This window comes from Rattus norvegicus, chromosome 10, assembly GCF_021556685.1.
Source record: "Rattus norvegicus strain SHRSP/BbbUtx chromosome 10, alternate assembly SHRSP_T2T, whole genome shotgun sequence".
In the NCBI taxonomy this organism is placed as follows: Eukaryota; Metazoa; Chordata; class Mammalia; order Rodentia; family Muridae; genus Rattus; species Rattus norvegicus.
Window position 1 is genome coordinate 63,694,723 of NC_141543.1, and position 21,457 is coordinate 63,716,179.

The window sequence follows — 21,457 nt, forward strand, 5'->3', positions numbered from 1 at the left end:
GCCGCGGGCATTCTCGCTGGGGGTCTCACCGGGCGCTGTCTCCTTGTCAGATTTCGATCGAAATGTCCTACATCCCGGGCCAGCCTGTCACCGCCGTAGTGGTGAGTGCGCTCGTGCGGACTCCTTCTCCTTTTGGCTCATCCCCATTTCGCAGAGCGGCAAACTGACATCTAGACAGGCTGAGAAAGTAAAGAACTCGGGGTTCCTGCGTGTATCTTGGTGGCTGTTTCTGCTTAACAGTGCTGCAGCCTTCTCTAGCTTGGAGAGGTGGCTGGGACTTAAGAGCCTCTCGGGACCCTGGGCAGAGGCCAGATCGTGAGCGTTGCCGCCGTCGGGTGGATACCTTTTAGCAGGCGCAGACTGGGAGGACGTAGGAGAAAGGCCGGTCCGTGGGAGTGTTAGAAAACTCCCCTTCCCTGGGCCTCCGTGTCCCCAGCTGGGCGGCCGTGGGGGGCGGGCGCCGATGTCCGTGAGTCGCAGCCTCTGGAATGAGGAAGCGTTTCCTCTGCTCCAGCCGGCACACTGCCGCCGCCGCCGCTGCCGAGCTTTAGGAGATTTAGGGGGTGGGGCTGGCCAGAGTTTGTGCATCCCCTTCCCTCTTCTCATCTGGCCTCGCTGCTCTTGGGACCGACCCCTCGAGATCTAAGGCTTGGCTTTCTGAACTTTTTAGGATACTCAAACCTTGGTGCATAGTGCATGCCCTTTGCATGATGCTCAAGGTTCTAGACCTTTCTAGGACCGCCTTCTGGGTTTGTCTTGTGTTCCAGGTGTATTTGAATAGGTAACAGGAGGAAGGGGTAGATCTAAACACTAAGGTTCTGGTCTGATGGGGGCTCTGGCCAACCCTGAGGCAGCTGAATCCCAGAGAGAATCGTCAGTGCCCAGCCAGAGAGGAAGCTTTTAGGAAGAACCCAGATCTCTTCCCAGATAGGGCCTTACTCTTAAGCTTAAACTGGCCTTGAACTTCCGGCAGTACTCCCTTCTTAGCCTTCCAAGTGTTGGAGTCACAGGTGTGAGTCAACATGCTCCCTTGGCTCCACAGACCTAACTTTGGAACTGTAGGGATGGGCCATGCTAGATGGGTGTTCCCGGTGTCAGGAGGGTGGGGGCAATGAAGCTATTGATAAAGGTGGCCAGGAAAGGTGAGCTTTATAGCTTCAGCGCTGGTCTTGGCTAGAAGTATATATTGCTGGGCCAATGGACAGCCTCCCAGCTTTTACTCAATTTGCACCAGCCTGATTTTTCTAGGATCTTTCCCTAGCTGCCCCAGAAAGATCAGGCTTGACCCTATCTGGAAAAGAGGGTGTGATTGAGGACTTGGGGAGAGCCACTTTGTTGCCTGACTTCTCCCTTAATTTAGGACTTTGTCTCTTTTTGGACCTTGCTGGTGGGAGTGAAGGTCTGGAGGAGCTTATGCATTTGGACAGGAAATCCCAGGTGAAAGGGCCGTAGGCATTATGCTTTTCCTTCCTCTTCTGCCTTGGCAGGCCACTCAATCTTCCTTAAAGCTGGAAGACCACAGTCCTCCAATCCTAATGCCAGGTGCATGCCTGAACATAAGCGGGCAGATCTGGCCTCTTTCTCAGTCTTGGATTGCTCATGGGGTGGAGACACTTCCTTCCCAGTCTTACCCTCTCAGGTGGAGTTAACATTCAGGTCTGTTCCAGCCATTTTGTTAAAACCATTTCACAAGCTTTCCCCTGAACTCTAGACCACTGATCTGCCTCTTGGAAGCCTGTCAGATGACCCTGACACTCTGCTCTACCTGGGTCTACAGTTGCATTTATTCTAACTGGTCCTCAGTCACCTTCCTAATTCTATCTCGCATATCCTAATGTGTCTGTTTTTTGATGGTCTTAGTTAACCCCTGTGAAAGGGTCATTCGATGCCCCTCGGGGTCATGCATGACCCATAGATAAACAGTGATCTAGCCATATGCCAAGGTGCTTTGCTCCACTTCCTCATGACCAATCCTTGTCTGTGGATCGCTCATGTCCTCAGGCCACATCCCACCCATGAGACATCCATTCCCCTACCAACAGCTCCAGTGGTCACTGTAGCACCAATGCCTTACCTCACTCCTAGCTCTTCTTCAATTCCAGTAGGTCGGTGGTGACATGATCATTTCCCAAGGCTGGGTATAAATGATCCTTTTGTTGAAGCCTTTCCAAGTCTGGAAAGTTACCCCTACTTCACACTTGAGAAGTGTGTTAAACTTCTCAACTTTGGGTGTAACTCCTGGTGGCTGGAGGATGCTTTCTGAGGGCTCTCAAAGAAGCCTGCATAATTGGAGACCTTAACCCCAGCATGTGCCTGAGAGAACCCTGATGTACTCTGTTACACTGCACAAGAACAGGTCCTGAGGGTTGGAGTGATGGTATAATTAGGCTGACACCCCTTCAGTGCCATGTCACTTTCTGGTCCTGGCTGTACACACCAGTCTCCTTGGCCAGGAATCCCTTCTCTTCTGTGCAGGTTTCTTCTTTATTTATCTCCTGCTCCTCCTGGCTTGCATGGTCTCTGGTAGGGCTTGCTCAGCAATCTGAGCTGCCTCCGCAAGTGTCTGCACTTTCTCAGGGCTTGACCCTTCCTGTTCTGGGTGGTCCCTTCCCAGAAAAAGATGAGTGTCTTTTCTATAGTAGCCCCAGTACCCTCAGAATACATATTGATCGGACAAGTTGCAGACAAAGCTGTGTGGAGAGGCCCATGTGGCTGTTTTAGACAATCTCCCAGACAGGTAACCAGCAGGATTTTTGCAGAGGGTTCTAAGCTGGCCCGGCAGCCTGAGGTTGCTGCTGGGCACAGAGATCAGATCTTTCTCCACCCACCTACCCATTACCCTCAACTTGCTTTTTTCTTTATCAGCAAAGAGTTGAAATTCATAAGTTGCGGCAAGGTGAAAACTTAATCCTGGGCTTCAGTATTGGAGGTGGGATCGACCAGGACCCTTCCCAGAATCCCTTCTCAGAAGATAAAACAGACAAGGTGAGAGGGGCTCAGGTCCCAGACCTCCCTGTGGGGAACACAAGCAGGTTTTTTTCTTAGACAATCCTTAATGATCTGGTGGGATTAGGTAGAAGGCATGCTGAGACATCCTGGAAGAGCAGAGGTGGCCATCAGCAGGCTGGAACATCTCAGGGGCAGGGGAGTTACCGTGACCCCTACTGCCCCCCCACCCCCCATGTCCCAGTCCAGTGACCACAGGGATTTACCTGCATTGCCTCTTTTCAGGGCATTTACGTAACACGAGTGTCTGAGGGAGGTCCTGCTGAAATTGCTGGGCTGCAGATTGGAGACAAGATCATGCAGGTAGAGTTGTCCCAAAGGAGGAAAATAAGGTTTGGGTAAGAGAGACTGAAGCACTTGGGGTTGAGGGTTGTCCTAGCTTCAGAGAGGAGCAACTCATCAAAATGGGTTTTGGAAGCCACACAGATATTGCATCTGAGGAAGCTGGTTATCCTGCATGCCTCTGCTAGAATGCTTGGCATCTCAACTTCAGGGGATATCAGCTTGGGTAGCCTGGGCCCCTCCAACCCCTTTTCAGATTCTAAAAGGTGAAGAGCCTGTGTTTTCTCCTTGGGCCAGGTGAACGGCTGGGACATGACCATGGTCACTCATGACCAGGCTCGGAAGCGGCTCACCAAACGTTCGGAGGAAGTGGTCCGCCTGCTGGTGACTCGGCAGTCTCTGCAGAAGGCCGTACAGCAGTCCATGCTGTCATAGCTGTAGTCAGCCTAGACTTCTGCCCACTGACCTTTTTGGGCACTGAGAACACATCCACGCTCTGTCTGTATCTAGTTCTGGCTTCTGCTGTGTGCTAGGCCCCAGCTCTGAGGAGTAACAGCTGATCCCAAAGGTCCAAGCCAACCTTCTTACCCCTCAGCCCCCAGCCCGAGGCCATAGCACCAGCTCTTTCTCTCAGACACTGAGGATTGGAAATAAGGGCCTGGAGTAATACCCAGTCTTCAGTAACCATAGGCCCAGCCAGAGACCTGTGGTGGTTCAGCCACAGCAGGGGCTGGGCAGAAAACCCCTCTGAGCTGCCAAAGCTTGTAAGTGCCAAGTAAGCCCCTTTCCTCCCAGCATGCTCTGGCTGAAGGGGTTGGCCCTGCCCTGACACCTTCTCAGTGCCTCTCCCTATGCTTCCCCAATGATGGTGCCCAGCCTGGGGCTGGGCCCACATATGCCAGTATGAAGGCCGCCTGGATGAAGAGGGCAGGCTCCCACTCCCTTCATTTCCCCTAATGGGTGCTGGCCTCCCCACAAGTTTCAAGACTGACATTTCAAGGCAGCTCTCAGGACTGCCATTTTTCTCTACACCTGTGGGTTTAGCTTTTGTATTTTTTAAGTCACAACTTTGATACAAAAGTGTTTCTATCTTACTGTTTGAATTTAGCTTACTAATTCACACACCTGGAAGCAGCAACTTGTAGCATGTAACCAAGCCAGTTGGTTACTCTGGAAATGGGACAGTATGATGCCATCCCATGTTGAACACTTGCGTCCAATAAACAACGCTGGAATTCACCAGGGGTTTCTGCGGAAGTTGGGGAGGTGTCTCAGGGTAGTTTGGTTTTAAGGATGGCTACCTTATCTCCTGCTGTTCTTGGGTAAAGCACAACTCCTCCTAGGCCTGGAAAATGTTTCTGGTGGTACCTTAGAAACCTCACTGGGAACACACTGTGGCTTTGTAGAGACCAAGTTTCTGGAGATGTGTGGAAGCACCCTACTACAGTCATGGGAAGTCTGGACTCTACTTTCTCTTACCTGTCACTGTGAAACCTTCATGTGCCTCTATGTAACCTAGCTTCAGTTCCCACCTGAGAGGAGCCTCATGGGTACTCAGGTTTAGGAGGAAAACCCAAGGGGCTGAGAACTGGCTCAGTGGTGAGCTGAGAACTCTAGGCAGATGCCACTCAGGGGATTACCATTGCTGCCAACTCAGAAAAGATAAAGGAAAGCCCAGGAGGCTGAGGTGCAGGTCAGGGAGAGAGTACCTGTCTAACGTGCTCAATCCTGGGTTTTAGTCTTAGCACCCTCTCCTAAAGAAAAATTCCAGAATTTGAGATGTTTTTAAAGGGTAGCACCCAATAACTTTTCGGGAGGGGATGCTGTTGAACTCAAGGCCTCAGGCCTGCACTCTGAGCAAGCATTCTGCCAGTGAGCCACACCCCTAGCTTGCCCTTTGAGATTTGCTTTGTTGTTCAAGCTAGCCTTGAACTTTTGGCCTTATTTAGCCTCAGCCTCCTACATATCTGACATTTCAGGTGTACATTACTATGTCCAGACCAATAACACATTTTATTAAGAAAAAAAAAAACTGATCATGGACTTGACCAGGCTGTAATCTTGACTCTAGGAAACAAGAGATTGAATTAGAGATGCTTCAGTCTGCAGAGTAAGCTCTTCATCACCCCTGCTTCATGCCCCACCCCACCTTCCGACTCTGCTCACACCCACAGCTTGAGCATGCTGATGGAACCTTGGTACTGGCAGATAAGGCACAAACCTACCTGGCTCTGGTTGAGTAGGCATCTTGAACCTGGGAGGTCTTTCCCAATCCAGTGTGGGTCAACATGCAGCCACCTCAAATCAGTATGCTCCACAGCCCTATGCATTCCTTCACATAGGTTAGCAAGGTCCTCTAAGCCCCTAGGACTTGGTTCTGAAGGCCAACATAACTGCCTTCAGCATCCAGTAAATGTTCCGAGTGTACAAATAGGAAACAAGCCACCTTTTAATTAAGGACATATACTCCACCAACATGAAACAAAATAAGAAAAAAAATACAAAAGAAATACAAAGGCCCCTCAATATTAGAGAAGGAGCAGATTGATGAACTCAAGGCACACCCTGGCTCCTTCCCTATCTGGCACAGGAAGGATAACTTGGAATGAGAAGGAAGGAGTGTGGGATCAGGTTGGGTCCAAAGGCAGTATTGGAGGGAGGTTCCTGGACTTCTGCTCTTCAACAGCTGAGAGAGGGATGGGGGAGGAGGCCTCCCTTCCCATCCAAGGGAGCTTACTGATTGATTGACTGATGGGCTTTAAGGCACAGGCTGGTCCTGAGTACCTGCTCCGTAGGTGTAAGGTTAGGAGGAGTGTGGGTACTCAGACGGTGATCATTCTGACTCTCAGAAAGTGGAGGTAGGAAAGAGGGCAAAAGAAAAGCCATTTCAAAATAGTCCTTGGGGGTAAAAAAAAAAAAAGTTAACTGTGGTATTTTTGTGTGCAGGTATGGGTCCACTTCTGACCAATCTGGAAGGTGCCTCAGGGGTCAGAAATATACTTTACCAGGCACTGGCCTAGGCCACTTGTTCTGAAGTTACTGGAGCAGAGTTATATAGAATGATAAGAAATGTGGCCTAGAGAAAGGAACCCAAAGCCTAATCCCACAGTCCTCTCCCCTCCACCGCCAGTATCAGCACCTTCAAGTCCATTGGCCACAGCACCTGGCTGCCTGGTCCCTGTGAACCCTGCGGTGGAACGAAGCACCCTTGGCTCTCCCAGTTGCAAGGTTAGCCCTTCAAGCTTCTCCCAGAAATACGGGTGGTTTGGGGCAAGGCCATCAGCTGCAAACTTGGTGCTCAGTTCTGGCTGGGATGGCTGTCGAAACCTGTGGGTGCTGCCTGAAGCCTTAAAAAGAGAGAGATGTCGTTGTAAGACGCAGGAACACAGGAACTCTGGGTGCCTCCAGAGGGCTGGAGCTTTAAGTTGGGAGAGACCGCCTGAAATCTGACTTTCAGTCTCGAGCACAGTCAGGTGTCCGTTCCAGAGAGGGAGTCCTCTGTGGCTCACGAGGGGCCTGGGTGAAGGCAGGCAGGCTGAGCCTAAGGCTTTTGGCCCTTGAGGAAGAGAACGCTTCTCTGTCGGCACACTTCCAGCCCTGTGCACCAGCTGCTTCTCTGGCCTTTGCTGGACACAACCTTTCCTACCAGGGCTCAGGCCCTGGCTGTTTATACCGTGTCTCTGGATTTTAGTCCAGTTGGTCGTACCCTGGTTTCTTTCTGTACAAGTAGAAGTGCTGGATGAAGAAGACAATGTCAAAGAAGATGGTGAAGACGCCAAGTCCGAACTTGGTTGGATCTCCGAAGATCAATGTCCATTGGTCTGTTAATAACCAGAGGGGACAGAATATGGTTTTAGGCTGGAAGTTCTTAGTGTGTGTGTAGGATGTGGATCCCCGTTTGCCCAGGAACTGCAGGACCTAGGGGTTCCCAGGAAGCCCCTCTCTCCCATGCTTCCACTCACTGTGTAGAAGTGGCTTTGGCAGACTCACCATTATTGTAAGACTGGAGGAACATCTGGAGGAGGCTAAAGCTGCCCCCTGTAAAATCCAGGAGCACACCACCAATGCTCCAACCCTTGGTGCTTTTGTAGTAAAAGTTCATGTAGGCCTGGGGACAGACAGATGGAAGGCAGTGAGGGGCCAGACAGAACCACACACACCTGGTACACCAAAGGAGACCTGTTGACTCTCCCCATTCATGTGCTGAGCTCTGGGCTTTGACACACCAGGGAAAGTGTGCATGCAGGGCAAGTGAAGCTTCCCTTTCCTGCCCTCTCCTTCACCATCTCTGGATTCCAATGGGGTGGGGTGGGGTGGGGTAGGGAATGCTGCCTGACTTCTCAACATTTAGAGTGGACACAGCCCTCTCTGATTTTTATGTATTTAAAAAAAAAGAAGAAGAAAACTGATGACTCCCTTTGTAGCCCAGGCTGGGCTTGAACTCACGATCCTTCTGCCTCAGCTTCTGTACTAGGAATACAGGTATGTGCTACTATGTCTCACTGAACTCTGATTCTTCACAGTTCCAGTGATTCTGTCCCTGATCTCAGCCTGGACTCCACACTACGTGGGAAATGTGCTGGGAGCCAGACTTTCTGGTGTGGAATCAGCTCTAGCATTAGAGCTAGAGCTACCGTAGAAAGTCTGAGTCCTTTGGTTCTTTCATCTGTAAAATGGCCCAGTTGCCACCTCTGAGCTGCTGGGCTCCCTGGTCTCTTGGGTAATCCCCTCTTCTTGTTGCTCCAGCCTCAAATTCTTCCTCCAAACCCACAGTGTCCTCTGAGCGTCTCTGGCTGACACCATCTCTTTTCCCTCCATCCAGGAGGGAAGTCTTGACCTTTTTGGTGGTTTCCTGGTTCCCCTCCTGATCTTCCTCATTTCTACCCTGTACATGCTGTTCCCTCTCCTTAGCCTGGTTAAAACCTGCTCTGTGAGAGCCGGGCCTGGGTTGAGTATCTCTTGCCTCTCATTCTACCAGCTGCATGGAAATGCAGGAAGTCTGGAGTACCTGGGGGAAATACTTGATCAGTGTGATGATGAGCTTGATGTAGGAGAAGCAGAAGAGGAACTGCAGCCATGTGGTGACACCGACTGCAGCCACAATCATGGTGACTAAGACGAAGAGCCACGCAAGTACCAGGAAGCCAATGGAGGGCCGTGACACGCGCTGGTTGCCTCGCTGAGGAGGAGACAGGTGCAGTTTATAGATGTGGACACAAAGATTGTGTCAGGGTTTCAGGAAGGGATGGCTTTGGACAGGGGTGCAGGGTGGGTGCTAGGGGATGACTGGAGGCAGAAGCCTGGCCTTGGTATAACCTGTGTAAAGAAGGGGCCAAGGGCACTGGGGCTGTGTCTGCACAAGGCCAAGTAAGGTAGGAGACCAAATCCAGAATTTATTGGGCTCTATTTGGGTAGTGGGTGAATCAAACCTGGGCTGGGATGAGGTGTGGAGTCCCCAATATCAGCCCCATCCTTTCATAAACAAGCTCTCCTGTTCCGTCCTTGTTGGGTCCTCCAGGCCCTGCTGACCAAGCTCCAACTGTGCAGAGCTGGATACCTCAGAGCTCATTTGGAGGGGCATGAACCCAGATGTTGGAGGCCCAGTATTTCACCTAGTCCTGCTGTCAGCTCACTCCATAACCTGGAGGAAGCCCCGGGGACCTTAGCATCTGTCCCCACCCCCCTCCAGACATGGTCCCAGAGTGAGGCCCCTTCAGCTGAGTGACACAGGGAGGGTATAAGAAAACCAAGCTTCATGAAAGTCGGACTCAGCCTCCACTGCGTGTGATGTGAGGAGGTGGCACATTATGGAGGTGACTGTAAAGACATCAGGAGTGCTCCTGGGAAACGCCAGGACTTCTTAAAGGTACCTCAGTCCAGGCTGAGACCCCAGAGAGCTTTTCAGTGACAGCCAGATCCGGGTTCCTCCTACCTACTCAGGAGTTGGCTTCCCACTGGTACCCCTAACCGTGGGTCATACCCATCTGCTCATGGTCTCCCTTGCTTCATGGTGAGTGACTTTGCCTTCCACTTTACCAAGGATCCTCACCTGTGGCCCACAAATGCATTTTCCTGACACCCTCCCTCAGTTAAGCCAGGAAGAGGACAGCAAAGTCTATCCCAAATCCACTTGGCCACAAAAGACTGGGGGCATCATGTCACCATCCTTTCAAGACATGTGAGTAGAGCTGGGTGGGGGCTGGCTTAGGACACCAATGGCTTCCAGTTAACCAGGCCTCATTGCTTACCTCATACAGGCAGCACTGCAGGATGACAATCAGGGTGAGGGCGACTGCATGTAAGCTGAAGAAGGCGTCGTTAATGTCGACAGGGTTCACACCATTGGGGTATTTGAGGAGAAACTCCTCCTGTTGGGGGAAGGTGAGGAGAAGCTGAGAGGTGAAGAGACACATGGTCACACATGGTCTTGGGGGGCTGTAGGGGTGAGTGACACTGTACCTGGATGTAGGGCACCCACAAAAGACCGATGTTGAAAACGCTGTAGGCCACGAAGCCTGTCAAGTTCAGGGCTAAGAAGTCAAAGCTGAGACCAACGACACTGCAGGGGGACAGAGGGGGACAAAGTGGGGTAGGGGTGAGGCAGGGAACCCCTGGGATGGGAGGGGCATAGCTCCTAGGACATGGGAGAGGCCTCAGCACCTTCAGATGGAGATCTCACCATTATCATAGCTGATGCCATTCAACTGGCTCTCTTGAGAGTCATCCCCTCCTCCCCTCCCAGGCCCTAAGGCGAGAGAGAGAGAGAGAGAGAGAGAGAGAGAGAGAGAGAGAGAGAGAGAGAGAGAGAGAGAGAGCACACACCCACTTCCCCGGCTCACTGTTGGGCGGTAATCTATGAGACCAAGACCCACGTGGCAATGTGAAGACAGGAGGGCTAGTCCTTGATCCTAGACCTACTTTTACTTCATTCGGTTAAAGCACAAGTGCTTTGTCTCTGGGGCTGAAAGTTGTATGACATATTTCAGCGCCAAGGAGCCTCAGGGCAGAGTTTCTCCTACCCAGCCTGGTTTTGGTATAGCTGAGAAGCTACATGTCATTGTTCCCACGGAGACAGGCTGAGCTGGGCAAGGAACCAAATAACTAACGTGGGAAATCCAACCCTACGAGGCAGAGAGAAGTGTAGAGGGGTGTCCTCCTGCAGCCCCCAAAGGGCCTGTGGGGGCAGCTATAAGCTAGGCAGGTTACCTTTTCCGTCTCCAGTTCTGGATCACCTGTGGGTAGAAGGAGACGGACCAGGCCATGAAGTAGATCCAGCCAATCACCTGGTTTATGACGCTAACAATTCTGCTGTGTATCACCAAGAACTGGATTCTGGGGCTAGAAAGGGATCTGGGGTCAGGATGCTTTTGGTAAAGGTTTGGGAGGAGGTCCCCATGGGCATCTGTGCATGGCCACCCTTCCCCCTATATGAGGCCACTGGGATGGGGGTGGGCACCAGCCTACCAGGTCTGGTTGGAATGATTTCCATGCAGATAAACAGTCACTTGTCCAATATTTTGAGAAGTCACTTGGAAAGAGGCATTTTTCTCTCCACGAGGCACTATAACCTGTTAGGAAGACTGAATTTGATCTGTGGCCATGTATAACTACAGGGTTTAACTCCAGGCAGCAAACCAGGGAATGGGGTGGGGGCATACCACACTTGGCTCTGCTCTTGCTAACCAGTCACAAGAAGCACTGGGCAGGCCAACCTGAGCCCCACCCTGCCATATTTCTACCCGGCTTTCTGAGCAGAACTGTAGGTGGGTCCTCGGCTCTCCCTGACTAACCACTGAACGAGTGTAAGATAGCTGTCTTCCCCTCATTAACCATGCTACCCTCAGTTTACTCACCTGTACACTGGGATAATACTAGTCCCTACTTCAAAGCTCTGACCAAAGCTTACAGTGTAGAGCCGGGCACCTGGTGGGGAACGCTGGGAGCGCTTCCTATCATGACATATTTCTATTTCCGTTATTGATATGCTTGGTGAAGCTGATAAAAGGATGTTTCCTCCTGCTCTGCTTCAACTGCCTAACAGCAAAGCAGAAGAGGTGGGACCACAAGATGCTTCCGTGGTCATTTCTGCTTGATATTTATCAAAAGCTCTGATCCCGGAAGATGGGCTTAGAGCCTGCCTGGCCCATCTGATCTGTATGGAACCAAACTGTCCCACTCTCCCCAATAATACTCTAGGTCCTAACCTCAACCTATATTGTAAGTTCCACATGGATGTGGTGGCTCATTAGACAATAGTGTGTTTTTTTTTAAGATTTAATATATATATATGTATATGTATATATATTCAGAAGAGGGCATTGGATCCCATTACAGATGGTTGTGAGCCACCATGTGGGTGCTGGGAATTGAACTCAGGACCTCTGGAAGAACAGACAGTACTCTTAACTGCTGAGCCATCTCTCCAGCCCCCCTAATAGTGGTCTCTTTTCTCTAGTTTTCTAAGGCAGAATCTTGCTATGTAATACTGGCTGGCCTGTAACTTACTATATAGTCCCAGCTGTTCTCAGACTCATAGAAATCCCCATGCCTCAGTCTCCTGAGTGCTAGAATTACAGGCACAAGTATGCACATCTAGCTGCTTTCCCTCCTACCCCACAACTAGACTTTTGAGATCATCCTGCTTTCAGCTTCCAAAGGAAGGGATACCAGGCTAGCAGGGCTGAAGACTCGAGACCCTGACAGGTCAATGCCAGCCATTTAATACTTGCTGCCATTGCTTTTAATCCCCAGTGTGTGGTCTGGAAGACGTGATGAGCCCTATGCCCACAGATGAGGAAAACACTGAGGCTGAAATCCCTGACCCATGGCTTCAAGGGTGAACTCCTAAATCACCTGACCCCTAGGCTCTAACCACTGGCTTCTTATATTTCAGGTACAGGACAGGGAGGGGACAGTGAAGCAGGAGACTGAGAAGGTGGGTTCAGGTGTTCATAAAGATCAATGTCCACAAATGGTTCGGCTTTGACTCCCACTGCTAATTGAGAAAGAAGCTTGGCCCATCATACGTATAGGGAAAAGTACACACATCACGGCTGGATGAAGTGTCTACAGACTGTACACATTCAGCCTCTACAACAAGAAGTGAGAATTCCCAATACCTCAGAAGCCCCATTCTACCCCATTCCAGTCTCTTAACCCTGAGGATAAGCACTGGCCTAACAATAGGGATTCACTGCTTTTGTATTTTATGTTCAATGAACCTTATAGCCCCCACCCCCTTTTTTCGAGTTGAACTTCTTTTGCCTTATATTCTTAACTTTCATGTAGTTTTACAAATAGATACCTTTACTTAGATGTCTATATCTAAACTAATTTAGTGGTGTCTGTTCTTCTGAGAGTCTGCAGATCAAGCAAAGCCTAGAGTCTTTGCACTAGACCTGCTGTTAGGACTATGTCTTTCATTCTATTGTATGCTGGCCTTAGCCCTAAAGCTGAGAGAGACAGACAGGCAGGCAGACAGACAGACAGACACAGGAGATTTGATCAAACTGTGAACCCCGAGATTATGTTATTTATTTAAAAAAGCTGTTTTTAGTTGTGGCATGGCTCAACCTTAGCATACAGCTTTAATCCCTCTGGCTGGAATACAGATAAGCCCATCTTTAATCACATCTTTAATCCCAAAGAAGGTAATATTAGTTTGTAAAAGGAAGCATCCATGTTTGAAAGTGATTCTAATCGAGTGGCAGACTAAATGACAAATCAGAGAAAGATTTGACAGAATGAGTCAGAGACAGGATATGCCCAACTCTCACAGTCTCACGAGAAGAAAGGGGAGGGTATTTAAGAGAGTACAGAGAGAAAAAGGAGAAAAAAAGGAGGCAGTTTTACTGGGACAGAAGTACAAAGGTTGCAGAAAGGGAAGGGAGGGAGGGAGGGAGGGAGAACAAGCTACACACAGGTGAAGACAGAATGGGCCCAAGAATGAGCAAGAAGATCAGAACATATTGCCAAAGTTAGTTTGAGGCCAAGCAAAGCAATCAGGAGAGGCTGAGAAAGAAGCCAGTTTGACTCAGTGTTTGGAGCCAGAACAGCTGAGTTGAACCAGCCAGCCTGAGATCAGGAAGAAGAAAGGGTGAGCTTTCTCAGCAGTCAGTCTCAGGGGCTGCAAACATTCGAGGCCTAGACTAAAGCTTCCAGGACCAGGCCTAGGTTCGTAGACAGAGGCAGTAAGTACTTGTGTGTGTGTGTGTGTGTGTGTGTGTGTGTGTGTGTGTGTGTGTGTGTGTGTGTGTGTGTGTGTGTGTGTGTGTGTGTGTGTGCTGGTGCCAGGGACTGAAGCTAAAGCCTCATGTATGCTAGGTAATCATTCTACCCCAAGAACTCCACTATTTCCTAAAATGTTTTAAAGTAAGGCTGATACTTCCTATCTCAGACCCACCTTTGCCTCAGGCTTCGTTTTGGGCACCCGACTACACACTATTCCCGTTATTACCAACCATGGTTATGCTGTAGGACTGACCCCAGAAGCTGTTCATCCCATGGGGTGAAAGCTTCCCAGCTAGACAGCAGAAAACGCGCATCCTTGAGAAAGATAAAGCCCAAACCACAGATTTCTAGGATGATGGAATGGGGCAGTCCAGGGGACTTATTTCCACAAGCTCTTCGCTGTCTAGCACTGCTTGAAGCTTCAGCGAAGGGTCTGTTACTTACCTCATCAGGAAGCTCCACAATAGTAAGGTTTTTTGAACTAAATGTGATTTCAAAAGTGATCACCAAGGTCGAATTTAGTGGATGCCTATGGAGGGTAAGAGCCTTGTTACTGTTGGGAAGTCAGCAATCAACCCTCTGGACTTCCCACCAGGCCTTTATTTCTCTAGAAATCAGGACCAGGAAGGGCAATGTGCTCAGATTATACACGTCCAACCTTCAGGATTTCCAGTACCCCAGAAGCCGTGTTCTGCTTCTGACACCATGGAGTCACCATGTCACATCACGAATGATCTGACAGCCCAGAGGCGTCAGGTGTCTTTTGCATGATTTAATGCTTTACTTTCATTTTTCTCTGAGAGAAAAATATTCTACATATTCTCCCCTAAGCTGGGAGAGGTAAGAGGTGGAGTCCTGCTTCTGCTCTACCAGGAGACCAGATGCCCTCTAGGGTGAGGTGGAATTCTGGCTATGGATAAGAGGGGCAAGGGAAAGGGAGGGGGCAGGGAAAGGCTCCTTTGGTAGGGTTAGGTCTGAGCAGGGTGTGGTGTGAAGGCCAGCAGGGACTGAAGATGAGGCTCTCAGGGAGCAACCCACTGGGGCCTCAAGTGTGGGAGGCCATTATGGTTTCCATGGGGTGGGTGTGCAAGGTACAGAGGACAGAACGGCAGGCCTGTGAGGAGGCCTGGGCACCAAAGTTTGGGTTTGAGATCAGGTTTTCCAGGACAGGTGATGAGACAGGGGCATTGTCTCGGTGGGAGCCACAGGCACCAGGCACGATGGAGCAGTAAAGGCCACAAAGGAGCTGGGACATGTGGGACCCTTTGATACTGTCCTTGCTTTGGCAAGGGACCTCAGCAGCCCTGTGGTGGCCTGCAGTTCAGCTCCTTGGACCTTCATCTTTAGGGTTCTGCTCAAATATTTATTCTTGGGGAGGGTCTTGAAGTCTGGCATCACCCGTGACCACCTGAGGACTCTCCTCTAGGGGGAACAGGTCCTGTTTCCCTTAGACTCTGTGCATGTTTGACTCTGGGACCACTCCTTTGTATGTCCTACAACAAAGAGGCTCTAAGAACACCACACCCGAAGTACATGCAGACTGTGCCAGAGGGGCTGAGGACAGAGATGGGCCTGAGGACTTACCCAAGGGTAATGCTGACGTTGGTTGAACTGCCATTTACCAGCTTCACAGTGGGAGGAGCAGAGAGACCGACAGTTGATTCTGGAAAGATTCAAGTCAATGACATGAGCCACCATCATGTCGAGAGCTCAGCCCACAGGGAGAAGCGGGCACCAGGCCTCTGCCACCTTAACTCGGCAGCCCCTGCTCACTGACAGTCCTGCCTCCTAGGTCTACCTCCAGGCTTACATTGTGCTCTTCCCATCTCTGTACCAGGGCCAGATGGCCACAGGCTAGAGCAGGAAGCTCCGGAACTTCCTCCTCCTCCTTCCCCTCTGCGAACAATCTGAGTTCCCCAGAAACAGTTTAGGAACTACAGAGCCCAAAAGTTATAAAAAAGGAAATTCAAAGCAACATCTGCGATTGGAAAGGACAGACTAGAACCATCTACCTCTGCAGATGGACAGTGAATGGGTCCTCTGAAAACTTGGTCTGGTCTCATTCGTGCATTCTGAGATGGGCACAAGGCCTGGCTAACATATTTCTAAAGAACCTTTGGGGCTTTCCTGCAGACTCAGCTCAGCCCATGCCTGGTTCCTTTCCTGAGGCTGTCTGTCTGCTGGGGACTGGAAGATAGTGCTGAGGAACGTACGCTTTTCACTATCAGAATTTGCTTGGCATTAAGGTGCTAACCCAGTAGAAGGTAGGCAAACAGGTCGCCAGGGAGAGGGAAGCAGGTTTGGGTCTTAGAAAACCATTCTGGGGTGAGGGGCAGACTGGGAGTGCAGCTCGGAGGTAGAATGCATGAGTAGTGTTCATAAGCCCCCAAATCCAACCTCCAGCATAAAAAAAGAAGGCAGATCAAGTATCTCAGTCCACTGTGGTTACAGGGCATGGCTGGCTAGCTCCCTTGAGTAATTTCTGTATTCTCTGGGCAGCCCGCCTCCCCTGTCACTGTGCCATCCCTAAACATGCTCAAAGCTTTATGGCATACCTGCCCCTCTCACAGACCTCAGAGATATTCACACCTTAGAAGTCATGATCAGGGATCCAGACTAGGAGAAGGGAAGGGCATCTTATGTAGGGGAGTGTTTAATATGGTAAAGATGGCTCTCATAGGGATAGAAGCTGCAGGTTTTTACCCAGATCCCTCCACAGCATGGATGAAGAACTAGGTCCTGAAGTTTTAAGAGCTTGGATTGAAGAAGGAGCTTCTGTGTCTCCTCCAACCTCAATTGGTTTCTCTCCGTGGTATTTCCACTGATAGTTTTTATTCCTGCTTGACATTTCCTGGGGGAGCCACCTTATATCCCCAGGTGCTCACTAGCTTGAAACTCATACTTTTGGACTCAGCTCTGCCACCTCTGAACTGCTTTCTCCAGCTTGGTCCCCATATGTGGACGGTGGCTGTCCCCAAGTTGCAATTCTCCCAGACGTGACTCATCCTAGTACAGTCTCAAGACCCTTCACCTGGATCACCTGGATGATCCTCCTGCCTCAGCCTCTCACGTAGCTGGGGTTCTAGATCTAAGCCACCGCTATTGGCTGGTACTCACTGGGGAGTGAGGTCTCACTGTGTTGCCAAGTCTTCCTGGAACACATGGAAACTACTGATCTTCCTCTCTCAGCTTTCAGAGTGCTGGGACTACAGGTATGCCACCATTTCTGTTATTCTCTTAACTCCAACTTGAAAAGTATCACAATAGGCAATGAACAATTTTCAGTCCTATTTTAGGTCAAGGAAACGCCCTCCAAAAGGAAAGGAGCCCCGCCCACATAGCCAGAAACCACCACAAACATCTCAAAGCTGCTCTCCTTGGGTTCAAAGCCCAGATTGTTACTACTAGACTGAGCTGCGGCAGGCTCCACTCAGTCAGAAACGACAAACTCTGGAGGATTTCTGTTGATCTGTTGTCCTTGATTCTGATGCCCCCAACAGAGAAGAGAAGTCTGGCAGTGGGTGGCTGGGCTACATTCCAATTCCAGGTTCTCGTTTTTTACAGTAGCTTCCACTGCTCCTTCACAGGGCAGGGGTGAATGGAATGGAGGTGTCTCAGTTTTGTCCTCTGTGTAATCTGAGTACTAGCAGGATTTACCATTACCTCCTAGGTAGAATCTACTATGTGCTTATGCACACATGCACACACAAGCGCATGCACTCACTTCCCCGAGAGACTGATTCAGTGGAGTCTGGAGGGCTGAGTGTGGCTGTGGCATCCCTCTGGAGAAAGGTGGCATGGCCCGGCCTCATGGTCTGAGGCCTGTTTTTTTTTTTTTTTTTCTTCTTCAGAGATTACTTCTCTATAAGGTGTGGTACAAAAGAACATGACTGATTATTTACCAAACCTGGATGAGCTGGTCAGATGCTCAGTTCCATGGCCATCAAGAGAACAGACAAATAGACAAATGCAACTTGGTGTATGTAGCCAGCGTGGGCAGTTTCAGGGAACATGTGTAGGATTTCTAGGGCATGCCCTAGGTTTGCTGGAAATTGTTAGTGAGGGAATTTAAGATACATTTGCTTTGGAGTAACAACCTGTCTAATGATTAAAATGGGTCTGGGCACTGTGGATATTAAACATAGCTATTTACAGAAGGGGATGTAGGATGATGTCATTATACAGGTGAAGGCAGGTACAATATAGAACAAGGCTGGTCATTGGATGAGAAGGAAGGATGGGCGAGAGAAAAGTTTTAGAGAGGAGGAGGAGGAGACTAGAGCAAGGAAAGAGAGGAGCAGCCGAGAGAACATGGAGGTTGATGTTAAGATTCCACGCTGGACCTTTTACAGGTTGTTATGAATATTCTTAAGGGATGGATGTGTACAGGGCTTTGTATGTCTAGGTGGGCAATTATATATTATCAATTGGATCAGAGGTTATTGTGTTGTGTGTTCTTTCATGTGGCGATTTAATTGAATTCAGGAGAATATGTGGTGGCTGGAGACACTGGGCTGCCACGGAATTGGGATGTGTATGTCTGGCATGGTGGCAACCTGCCTTGGAAATTAGATGGGTAGAGAGATTGTTGCCAGGCTCAGAGAGTAGCCATTGGGGCAGTGTGATATGGGATGGAGCAAAACGGTGAGACACTTTGCTGACTGAGATGACGATATCTACTAGATATCTTGGGGCACTATGGTGCTGGATCTAGTACAGGATAAAAGAAGCATTTTATTATAATTTTACAGCAACAGGAGAAATGTCTTGGGTATTGCAAGGATATCTATCTGGGATAATGACAGCATTTGAAGGGGTCCTCTGACAAGGATGTGTAAACTCCACTGGTGTGCTTTCTGTGTGGCTTAGGATGCTGTAACCAGTTCCAATCTTCTCTAAGGGAAAAGTATTTTCTCTTACAGTGTGGGGCCAGGTAGACTTTTCTTGTGTCTGTATCTGGAAGAATGAGGTACAAGGCCCCTCTAATGTCTTCCAGGGCCCATAACCCTTTCTGCAAGGCCCAGAGGGCAGAGGCATGGGCTATTCTTTACAGATACTATCTCAGCTTGGCGAGACTCTGCAAGCCAGTCATACAGGCTGATTAAAGAACCAGCTGTTACCTGTGCTGATCCAAGAAGGCGAGAGGGACCCAAGAGTAAAGGGCCAGTTAGGCTTGACCACCTAGCTCTTGGTATAATGTCCCTACAAAAGAACTGGATCTGATTACCTCTCTAGAGTGGGAGGATAACCATAAGTTGCCTGGACAGCAACAAACCTTTGAGGACAAAGAGGTTACTCTTTACAAATAATCCTTGAAGTTTGATTTTGAAAAAAAAATTACATTATATAAATAGTATGAGAAGAAAATTACATCCCCGACAAAATTAAAACCTACCACAATATGCCGAGATGTGAAAAGCTGAGACAACATATTATCAATACAATAAAGGCATTAAATTAAAAAAGATTACTCTTTCTATTTCCTTTTTACAAAGCAGAGAAGCCATTCTTAAACTTACCACTTCTCTCTATGAACTTCAGAAGGAAAAGGGTCAAAATAAGCAGCCAGTTCTTCATCATGTTCCCAGACTTCAAAGAACTAAGAAGAAAAAGTGCAAGAGAGGGGCTGTTAAGGTTGGATTAGCTCAGCTCTTGATGACATGCTCTCTGACCCATGACAGTGAGACAGTTCATAAAGAGCTTCTCCTTCACACCTCTGACCTCACAGGCTTGGCATCACAACCTCCAGGAAGGAGACCCCAGAGAGGACCTATCTGTGTTTCATGCAATGGGCAAGGCCACTCAGAGCAGCTACATGGGTTGTGAAAAGTCCAACTCTGAGGACGTGAACACAGACCTGCACTTTTCCCTCAGCTGCTTTCTGCAACCAGTTAACAGGAAAACAAAACAAGTAAACACTGGCAGTGTTCGTCTCTTAAAAAGACAAAACCCTCAGACTGGAGAGATGGCTCAGAGGTTAAGAGCAGAGGTCCTGAATTCAATTCCCACCACCCACATGATGGTGCACAACTATCTGTAATGAGATCTGATGTCCTCTTCTGGCCTGCAGGCATACATGCAGGCAGATATACATAATCAATCAAGCAATCAAGCAATCAATCAGTCACTTCTTAGAAGCAGATATGGACTGTGAAATTCAAACACTCTGTCAGCAAAATGTCCCCCTCAGTGCTAAGACATCCTGAAGGAGAAAAAGGTCAGTTGGTTAACCACACAACTAGGCTTGTAAAAAGTTACAAGACACACCCATCATGCCCATCTTCTGGTGTGTGTGTGTGTGTGTGTGTGTGTGTGTGTGTGTGTGTGTTTTAACCATCTTCCACACCTCAATCAGATGGCACACTTCCAAGAGCCTCTATTATCTCTCACTCTAGAACAACCTGGAATCAGAGGTGTCTGAGGTAGTCCTGCTCTTGGTCTATAACCTGGAGCTTCATCTGTGGGAAAATTCTGCTAATCAAGGTCGGAGTCCACCATGACTGGATAGCCCTTGGGCTCAGCACAGGACAGGGGGTGGGGTCCTCATTCTCTGTGTCTGGGAAATTCTAAGCCCCCACACATACTTATACCTGATGAATGTCACAGAGCCTTAGTTAGATTACAGGATCAATTTCCTTCCTCTTGATAAGAACCTGTTCAGTGAGCACCTGAGATTCCCGAAGTGCTTGCCTATGCTAATGGGAAATTTTGGTGCCCTAAGCCCTCAGCCAATGACCTTTGCCTATCCTGGATGTTCCTACCCTCAGTCCCCCAAAACTTTATAAGCTGGTCCTGGAGTGGTCATTCACATACCTACCCATAGGGCTTCTGAAGGCACACCTGTCACTCTTTGTCTCTGCTCCCACTGCCCCCATGGACCTAACTGCCAACAATCCACAAGAGTGGGGAGACCCATATTCCTCAAGGGATAACACAGATTGGACAAAGAATATGTTCCCTGGAGATGAACTATCCAGATGCCATGTTTCCCATTTACCTGTATGATTTTGGAATATTTATTAATCTATTTTCCCTAATGGGGAAACAGAGTGGTAGTCCCACAGAATTAAAGTTAGATGAAATATAAGGCATACATTCTCAAGGGGGTTAAAAAATAGGTTCTGGATGTCTGAAAAATAGCTGTAATAACTGCTTCTCTCTCTCTTTCCCAAACGCCATAATTAAAAAAAATAGAGCTTACCAGCTGTATTAATAGTTTTCGATGGATTGATAAGATAAAAGATAAAAAGTTGAAAAACAATGATGCAATCAATGTTATTTATTACTACTATCACCCAGGGCTCCCAGCAAGCTCTCACAAAGCATAGATAGTCATTCCTCAACATTATTGAAAAGGCAAGACCCAGGTATCCTCTCTTTCTGGGAGAATCAACAGCTCCTGGAACAGTCCTATCAGCATCATCTAACTTCCCCCGAACCCCCAAAGCTACCTGCACATTCCCAAGACAGATTCAGGCGGTGCCACAGGAGGTAAGCAAGGGGCTCCAAGAGCACTCGAATAGTGCCACCAACACCAGCCAGTGTCAGTACTTTTGGTCACCAATACTCTGGTTCTACAACCTGGGAATGTGCAGGTCTGGGTTGGGGCTAGAGGCTAGAAACCCAGGCGCTGCTAAAAGAGGCTAGATTCGCGGCAGGTTGCCCCTCTTAGGTGCGAGGCTCATGTCTGTTGGGGTGGCTGTCCCGATCGCGATGATTCTCACCCGACAGCTTTCCAGGCTTGGTGGACCGACCTCCCAAAAGCAGCAATCTCGCATTAGATACCGCTTAAGAATGTAAGGGACTCTTTGGGCGCCGCTGACTTTGTGTGAAAGCGGGGCCAGTTGTCACCTGACCTGAACCACCTGACTTGAGGCTGAGAGCCCCGTGCAAGGAGCTCTGGAAGTTGTAGTTTTCAAGAATCATCGGCAGCTAACAC

The 21,457-nt window shown here is 49.2% G+C and overlaps 2 protein-coding genes across 5 annotated transcripts; one reads left to right on the forward strand and one right to left on the reverse strand.

The window, feature by feature from the left end:
* The first annotated feature begins 9 nt into the window (after nt 1-9).
* Nucleotides 10-4,527, forward strand: Tax1bp3 (Tax1 binding protein 3). Of its 2 annotated transcripts, NM_001399570.1 has the most exons (4): nt 10-101; nt 2,866-2,985; nt 3,232-3,309; nt 3,586-4,527. In NM_001399570.1, exons 1-4 carry the CDS (start codon nt 63-65, stop codon nt 3,721-3,723), a joined length of 375 nt encoding a protein of 124 aa, NP_001386499.1. In that variant the 5' UTR covers nt 10-62; the 3' UTR covers nt 3,724-4,527. The 2 variants fall into 2 exon arrangements, with proteins under 2 accessions (NP_001386499.1, NP_001020590.1); NM_001025419.2 differs by lacking the exon at nt 3,232-3,309.
* A 1,192-nt stretch (nt 4,528-5,719) lies between these two features.
* Ctns (cystinosin, lysosomal cystine transporter) lies at nt 5,720-21,371 on the reverse strand. 3 transcript variants are annotated; one of them, XM_087570555.1, is made up of 12 exons: nt 21,243-21,371; nt 19,038-19,117; nt 15,103-15,181; nt 13,963-14,047; nt 10,753-10,856; nt 10,495-10,626; nt 9,748-9,847; nt 9,537-9,656; nt 8,297-8,467; nt 7,279-7,396; nt 6,995-7,109; nt 5,720-6,635 (listed from the first exon to the last, which is right to left on the reverse strand). In XM_087570555.1, the coding sequence occupies exons 2-12, from the start codon at nt 19,096-19,098 to the stop codon at nt 6,587-6,589; spliced, it is 1,134 nt and encodes a 377-aa protein (XP_087426681.1). In that variant the 5' UTR covers nt 19,099-19,117; nt 21,243-21,371; the 3' UTR covers nt 5,720-6,586.
* Between the last annotated feature and the right edge of the window lie 86 nt (nt 21,372-21,457).